The sequence below is a fragment of the Delphinus delphis genome, chromosome 3 (assembly GCF_949987515.2).
Source record: "Delphinus delphis chromosome 3, mDelDel1.2, whole genome shotgun sequence".
NCBI classification, from domain to species: Eukaryota; Metazoa; Chordata; class Mammalia; order Artiodactyla; family Delphinidae; genus Delphinus; species Delphinus delphis.
The window spans coordinates 146613477-146621816 of NC_082685.1; the positions used below are offsets into that span (position 1 = coordinate 146613477).

General features: G+C 39.9%; 1 protein-coding gene across 1 annotated transcript in view; it reads left to right on the top strand.

Moving 5' to 3' along the window:
- GOLPH3 (golgi phosphoprotein 3) overlaps positions 1–7229 on the top strand; it is a 53687-nt gene extending 46458 nt beyond the window's left edge. The window contains exon 4 of the mRNA XM_060009632.1: positions 5082–7229. Within this exon, the coding sequence (XP_059865615.1) occupies positions 5082–5506 (425 nt within the window). The 3' untranslated portion in view covers positions 5507–7229. The remainder of the gene's footprint in view (positions 1–5081) is intronic.
- The last annotated feature ends 1111 nt before the right edge of the window (positions 7230–8340 follow it).

An 8340-nucleotide genomic window follows, 5' to 3' on the forward strand; every position in this document is an offset into this window, starting at 1 on the left:
TTATAAACTGCTAATACCATTTATTTCCAATGAGAGGAAAAAAATCATTGTATAGCGGCATCAGAGGGATTTCTGGTTTTTTTAGGTCTGTAAAGAGAAATTGACCTTAGAATAATCTTATCCTCCCTCGCCGCCGCCCCAACAATTATTTGAGAATAGGTAGCCAAGATGTTTTCTGAGACATAGAATAACTTCCTAATTGACTAGTGAGTTGCCAGGGAATAGTACTTCTTTGATAACTGACAAATTATTATTATGAGTATAGTTAATTAATTAACCTTGGATTTGAACTATAGTTTTTTATGGGCTTTTACATAAATTTGGCTATCGATTATTCTGTGTTTATAAGTTTGAATTTCCAAAAGTCATTTAAGAATGTCAGAAAACACAACCTAGCTAATTCTAGCCTGGTGCCTTAGGCTGCCTACCACGTGCCAATAATATTAGAAAACACAAAACAGGGCTTCCTTGGTGGTGCAGCAGTTGAGAGTCCGCCTGCCGATGCAGGGGACACGGGTTCGTGCCCCGGTCCGGGAAGATCCCACATGCTGCGGAGTGGCTAGGCCTGTGAGCCATGGCCGCTGAGCCTGCGCATCCAGAGCCTGTGCTCCGCAACGGGAGAGGCCACAACAGTGAGAGGCCCGCGTACCGCAAAACAAAACAAAACAAAACACAAAACAAAACCCAAACTGTCTGGTGAAAGTTGCGGCAGGCATTTATTGGGGAGACAGTGGGTTGGTACAACAATTGAAAAATGAAAGTCATAACTAACCTTTGAAAGATGCGTGCCCTTAACATCAAACTCAAGTAATTTCTTATTCCTCTGGGCTCTTGGTTCATATTGTTTTTATGGCCCTATTTACATCTTATTCTAGCCAGTTAAGTACAGTTAGTTGTTATATTATGAATGTTCCCTTCCTTTGATTTAAAATTTCTAGAGTTAGAAATATGTGTTACTAGGACTTCCCTGGTGGCACAGTGGTTAGGAATCTGCCTGCCAATGCAGGGGACACGGGTTCAAGCCCTGGTCCGGGAAGATCCCACATGCCACGGAGCAACTAAGCCCATGCACCACAACTACTGAGCCTGTGCTGTAGAGCCCGTCAGCCACAACTACTGAGCCTGCGTGCCACAACTACCGAAGCCTGTGCACCTAGAGCCCGTGCTCTGCAACAAGAGAAGCGACCGCAATGAGAAGCCCGTGCACCGCAACGAAGAGTAGCCCCCGCTAGTCGCAACTAGAGAAAGCCTGTGTGCAGCACTGAAGACCCAACGCAGCCAAAAATAAATAAATTAAATAAATACATTTAAAAAAAAAGAAATACGTGTTACTAATGTCTGCATTCTCAGTACCTAGTATGATTTCTTTAGACCATTATAAATAGGATAAACTCTTTCTGCCAAAGTGCTGATTCTGCACATGGTTAAATAATAATAGCTAACGTTTATTGCGAGCTTACCATGTACCAGGCTCTATTCTAAGAACTTGATATGTCTTTAACTTAACTTAATCCTCGTAATAACCCTTGTGAGCTGGAAAGAGTTGTTTTCATCGCTTTACAGATGAAAAGACAGAGGAATAGGTAAGAAGCCTTGCCCAGGGTTGCACTGCTAGGAAATGACCAAATTGGAATTGAAATCCAAACAGTCTGGCTCCAGAGCTTGCTCTCATAACCTATTATGCTGTAGTGCTTCATCAAGTAACTGTTAATGATTTCTCTTTTTTTGTTGTTTTTTGTTTTTGTTAATGATTTCTTAACATTAAATGTAGGTGTGGGCTAATTTAACACCAGAAATTGAAAATAGAATTTCATTTATTATTGAGTTATATTTTTCTTTTATACTGTTAAGTTTTAAAATCTAATAGGGCCCCAAATATATTTCAACTCTTTTACTTTTTGAAGTTAACAAGGAAATTGAATGCAATGATTGTTTTTCTTTTTGTGGAAGCTGATTTGCCACGGTTTTTTATTTGAAAAGTTTATCTTGTTTTCTTTATTTTTTGCTTTTAATCTTTTTTTTTTTTTTTTTTTTGGCTGTGCCTCGTGGCATGTGGGATCTTAGTTCCCTGACCAGGGATTGAAGCCGTGCCCCCTGCAGTGGAAGCATGGAGTCTTAACCACTGGACTGTCAGGGAAGTCGTGGTTATGTTTTCTTTAAATGTAGAAGATGACTTTAATAATGATTCATGGTACCATTTCTTCATTATTTAATTGACAGGTTTTTTTCAAGTCCCTAGTTTTACAGCGTGAATAACAAAATGTAAAATGGCAGATCCAGATCATTTAGCCTTTAAAAAAGAAAAGCTCTCATTTTCTCTTCATTGTGCTCGTGCTTTCCTTTAAATTATTTAGATATTTAAAATAGCCATTTTAAACTCCTTGTCTGCTAATGCCATTGTCTCTGTTATTTCTGGGTCATGTCAGATTTGGTTGACTTTTTTTATTTTTTTGCGGTACGCGGGCCTCTCGCTGTTGTGGCCTCTCCCGTTGCGGAGCACAGGCTCCGGACGTGCAGGCTCAGCGGCCATGGCTCATGGGCCCAGCCGCTCCGCAGCATGTGGGATCTTCCCGGACCAGGGCACGAACCCGTGTCCCCTGCATCGGCAGGTGGACTCTCAACCACTGCGCCACCAGGGGAGCCCTGGTTGACTTTTTTTTTTTTGGTTGTGTGGCATGCGGGATCCTAGTTCCCTACCCAGGTATCGAACCTGCGCCCCCTGCAGTGGAATTGCAGGGTCTTAACCACTGGGAAGACACCAGGGAAGTCCCTGTTTGACTGTTTTTGTTGATTTTTTTTTCCCCTTAGTTTTGGGTCACATTCTCCTGCTTCTTCACAAGTCTAGTAATTTTTATTGGATGCTGGACATTGTGAGTGCTACGTTGTTGTGTGCTGAATTTTGTTTGTCTTTAAAGACTGTTGAAATTTGTTTTGCTAGGTACTTAAGTTACTTGTGGATCAGTTTTGTTTGTAAGCTTCGTTAGGTCAGGTCTGGAGTAGCCTTTACTCAAGGGCTAGTTTAGCCCTATTACTAAGATGTGATCCTTCTGGAGTCCTTTCTGAATGTCCTGGGTGTTCAGTGAGACCTTTCCACTCAGGCTAATTGCAATTCAAATTTTCCCTAGCCCTCTGTGAACTCTTGGAATTATTCACATTACAACTTCCTTGATTTTTTTTTTTTTAACCTTGTTTTGTGGAGTTTGACACCATAACACATGTGGCTTTGTTTTTGGCCAGACTCAAGCGAACACCACGCAGATTTCTAGAGCTCTTATTCTGCATAGTCCCCTCTTCTCCAGTACTCTGCCTTGCATATTCCAGCTGCCTTAGCCTCCCCCAGCTCTGATCTCTGCCTTTTTACACAGTGTGAGTCCTGTGCTCTACTTGAGGTCTTCTGTTCTGCTCTGCTGCCTGGCATGTGCCTTTGGGTAGTAAGCTTGGGCAGTAGTAGGGCTCAGTGAGGTTTCTCTCAAAGGTCACAGCTCTGGGCTGCCTTTTGACTAGCATCTGAACAGTTGTTTCATACATTTTATGCAGATTTCTAATTGTTTAACTCCAGAAGGCAAGTCCAAGACTGATTACTCCATCATAGCCCCATATTCTTCAGTGTTAAGTCATATGGCAAAATAATTTTGAATACTAATGTATTTTAAGTCAGCACTTTCCACTAGAGCTTTCTGCAACAATGGAAATGCTTTATTTCTGTGATGTCCGCTCAGTAACCTCTAGCCCCACTTGGCTATTGAGCACTTGGAACGTGGTTAGGGCAACTGAGGAACTGAGTTGTTTTTCCTGCTTATTTATTTATTTGGCTGTGCTGCAGGGCTTGTAGGATCTTAGCTCCCTGACCAGGGATCGAACCTGGGCCCCCTGCAGTGGAAGCATGGAGTCCTAACCACTGGACTGCCAGGGAATTCCCTGAGTTTTTTTTTTTTTATTAATTTTAATTTAATAGCCCTATATAGTTAATGGCTGCTGTAGTAGACAGTACAATTGTTTTTCTTCAATATTATAAAATTTCAGCTTTTGCATGTAATAAAAGTGCCGGTGGTTGATCTCTAACATGACCCAATTTAGAAAGTTACTATAGTATTTTTTTCAAATTACCCAAATAGTTACATGTTCATTGGAGATTATTTGGAAAATACAAAAAGTACAAAAAAGAAAATTTGTCACATATAATATAATCCCCCAAATAATCAAGATTAATATTTTGATGTATTTCCTTCTAGTCTTCTATAAAGAAAAAAACTGTTTTAGTGAAAAATATTTGGGTTTTTTTTTTTTAAGATTTTTTTGATGTGACCATTTTTAAAGTCTTTATTGAATTTGTTACAGTATTGCTTCTGGGTGTTTATTGTGTGTTTTTTTTTGTTGTTGTTGTTTGGCTGCGAGGCATGTGGGGTCTTAGCTCCCCGACCAGGGATCCAACCTGTACCTCCTGCATTGGAAGGTGAAGTCTTAAACCACTGGACCACCAGGGAAGTCCCTTGGTTTTATTTTAAGTATTTCTGTCTCAAAGGGAAATACGCATAGATGACAAGATTAAAATGATGAAAATGTTTTGCCTTCTATAATTAGGTTTATATTATTTGTCAGCAAAGAATAGCATTGCCTAAACAGGCTTTCCCAGCTTTATAGGTCAGGTATATGTAGCGGTTCAGGAATAACTTATTAATCAGGAAACTTTTTAATTCTTTTCTCTTTTTGTTGCAGATGGGTGTTTAACAGAAAAGAGATCTTATATTTTGCTAGTGGCTGCTTTTTGACAGTAGCTAGAGAGAAGCCAAACATAATTTAATATTGGTATTTGGCTTATTCCGCATTAGGGGAACTGGTTTGGAGACTGCTTTCAGCTTGAGTAACCGATATGCCTGAAAATCATGTGCCAGGTGCTTAGAAACCAAAGGCCTGACCATCAAGGGGTTCATGGTTTAGTTGGCAAGAAAACATAGTTGGATTTTCTTCTGTTTCTCTGGAGGAAAAAAAGTCAAATGTTACTGTTCATTTTAACAGTACAAAATTTAATAAGATTAGCAGATAATACCTATCATTTCTAACTTCGGGAATCTTTCTTTTAGGTGAGACGTGGAATCCGTTAAAATTGCATTATCAGTTAAGAAACGTGAGGGAACGATTAGCTAAAAACCTGGTAGAAAAGGGCGTATTGACAACCGAGAAACAGAACTTCCTTCTTTTTGACATGACGACACATCCCCTCACCAACAACAACATTAAGCAGCGCCTCATCAAGAAGGTGCAGGAAGCCGTTCTCGACAAATGGGTGAACGACCCTCACCGCATGGACAAGCGCCTGCTGGCCCTCATCTACCTGGCCCACGCCTCGGATGTCCTGGAGAACGCGTTCGCGCCCCTCGTGGACGAGCAGTACGATTTAGCCACCAAGCGGGTGCGGCAGCTCCTGGACTTAGACCCTGAGGTGGAGTGTCTGAAGGCCAGCACCAACGAGGTGCTGTGGGCAGTGGTGGCCGCCTTCACCAAGTGACCCTGCGCAGAACCAAGCGTCCTCCTTTCTCTCGCGGGAACCAGTCGTTTTTCTTCCAGGGACTCCTGGTTTTCTGCAGTTTGTACTTCCCACACTATAATTGGCTTTTGTTTTATGAAATGGTGGGTGGCTTTTTCTTTTGTGTATGTATGCAGGATTCTGCTGGTACGAGAGGCCTTCCTCTTTCTGTTGTGGAAAAAGTTTCACCGCCATACTGGCATTCCATTGCTCGTTGCCATCCTCACTGTTGCCCGTTGGGGTTCTGGTGTGCTTTGACTGTCAGAGTACCTCCAGGTTCCTCACACGCACATCTTTTGGATTACCTCAGGTTGAGTTTCTCCCACATGTGCACGTACATCTCGCATTCTGCCTGCAATTCAGACAGAAGTCACAAAAAGGCCTTTAACTCACCAAAGGTAAATATCTGTATCTATTAGGACATTTTATACATAGACCTCAGTTGAGATGTATACTTAGCAAAATTATTTTTAAATTGAAATACACAGTAAATAATATAAAGTGCCCCTTGGATCTTGCTTTCCATGTAAATCTATTGTATTATTACACTTGTCATAATTTTAACTATTAAATCATAAAGGTCCAATTGTTTCACATAGCCAGTTTGGGATGAGCTGCATTCAGTTATGCTGTATATAGTTTGAATTACATAGAAGTTGTTCCTTCTTCTGGCCACCACTGCCCATCTTAGTATTTTGCAGGGTTTAATTAGTTGTACACCTGGTGCCCCTTACTTGCTACAGGCATTGTAATTTGATGGCAAAATAGACATCTGGTCATTGAAGGAGAGAGAAAACATGTGTGTCTAATTGGTCCCAAGATTTTTTGAGCTGTGCCATTCATGGTACTCTTTGCCTGTGCATCTCCTTTCTGGAATTGTTTTCAGTCTTATTATTTTTATCATTTCTGTAGAGAAGAGGCTTGTGACCAGTACTAATCTTGAGTACAGTTTTATCTTTTTCTGTCCACAAGTAAATTAATGTCTGCTCTTAAATAAATATCTACTCACACTTTCTTGGGGGAAAAAAATCAAATGTCAGCACTAGCAGATGTTGCATGTAAATCGTTAGCAAGTAACGACTACAACTCAGATGATTAAGAGTTTTGTAGCAGAAAGCTCTGCTGTGTTTTAATTTTTATATACAATTATGATAATTAGCACATTGTAAGAATATAAACCTTTGCTTTTTAGAGTTTATTTTTACTATTTCTTTATCATTGTTTATCGTATTACCATTGGTTTCATAATGTAAATACTATATATTGAACAAATTAAATGTCAAATTTTTTATTACCGTAGTTCATGTTACTAGTGGGGCTTTCAGGTGTTTAGAGACTTTTTTGGTTAACATTCAATTCAAAAGTACTAGATGGTGTATAACTCTAGAGTTGAATTTTAAGGGATTCCCTAATATGTATACTATCTTTTTATCTGAAGTAATAAATAAACTATGATCTTGAAAGTGCCTGAATCAGACCAAGCATGTCATTTGTATTTTTGTATTCTAATTATTGTGGTTTTAGTTTTCTTTCTGGTGAACTTTTACTTAGCCTTAGTTTAGTATGGCAATATTTCTACGCAGGGGTTGGCAAACTTTTTCTTATTGGGCCAGATAGAAAATATTTTAAGAAAATGTTTTAGGCTTTGTGAGCCATGTACGGTGTTGCAGCTACTCAACTCTGCTGAATGAAAGTTGCCATGGACAATACAAATAAATGGGTGAGGCTGTATTCCAGTAAAACTTCATTTACAAAAATAGGCAGCTGGCCATGGGCGTTGGTTTGCCAATTCCTGTTTTAACTCATGAAAAAAGATGGATTTTTCTCTCCATTAAAATAACCTCCTTTACCTCCAAAAATGATAACTACTGGTGGTAATTAAGTATAGAAAGTATTAATTTGTAGTTTCTTCCCACAAAATGGATACTTGAAACTTATACCATGTCCTGAAATTTCCTTTTAGGTGAAGATTTACTGTTTTCCTCCAGCAGAGATTTTAGAAATGAGGTAACGGTTGTTTCTAAGGTATTCTTGGCTTTATAAGCTCATCTGTATTCTCAAGCAAGGGGGAAAGGGCCTCACCCAAACTTGCAGCGTTTGTTTCAGAGCAGAGCGCCCGTCAGCTCTACCTGTGTGTGACCTCAACTTCAGTACACGGTCGTGTCTCCAGAGGAGAGGACAAGTGGTCCCATCCAGAGGGGAGGGTGTTATCTAGAACTCCTTCTTCCTGTAGAAGGCCCCTGTTTTACAGTTCTCTGCAAGCAGGAATGGTGTGACTCCAGGGACATTATTCTGTGTGGAAGGAGCAGTATGTCCACAGGCTTATGCCACTTTTGTTAAAAGCCTTCAGATCCAAGAATCAGGCAGTGAGTTTTGATATAATAAAATTTACTGTGCAATAATAAATCGATTTCTTCATATGTTTAATTGCTGAGTAGGTTAGAATAACCTGGTCTGGAACAATGCTGTAACAGAAGGGAGAAAAGAAGGAAACTTACTGAATGCATGCTCTGTGCCTAGTAAAGTATTTTATATCTTGTTTTGACCTCCCCAAACTGCAATTACTATCTTCATTTAATGAAGAACAGGCTTGGATTGGAGGGGTTGCCCAGCCTCACATTATCTGGTAAGTGTTTGAGCTTTTAATCCTGAAGTGATTGAAAACAGTAATGGCATTCAACCATAATTTTTCCTTTCTTATTTGGGAACTAGGAGGGGGCTTCTTTTCCTTAACAGAGACAAAAACCACAATAGCGGGCATGCAAAAAATTCTCATGGTGGTGCAAAATACAATGATAAAAGGATATCCCTGCTTT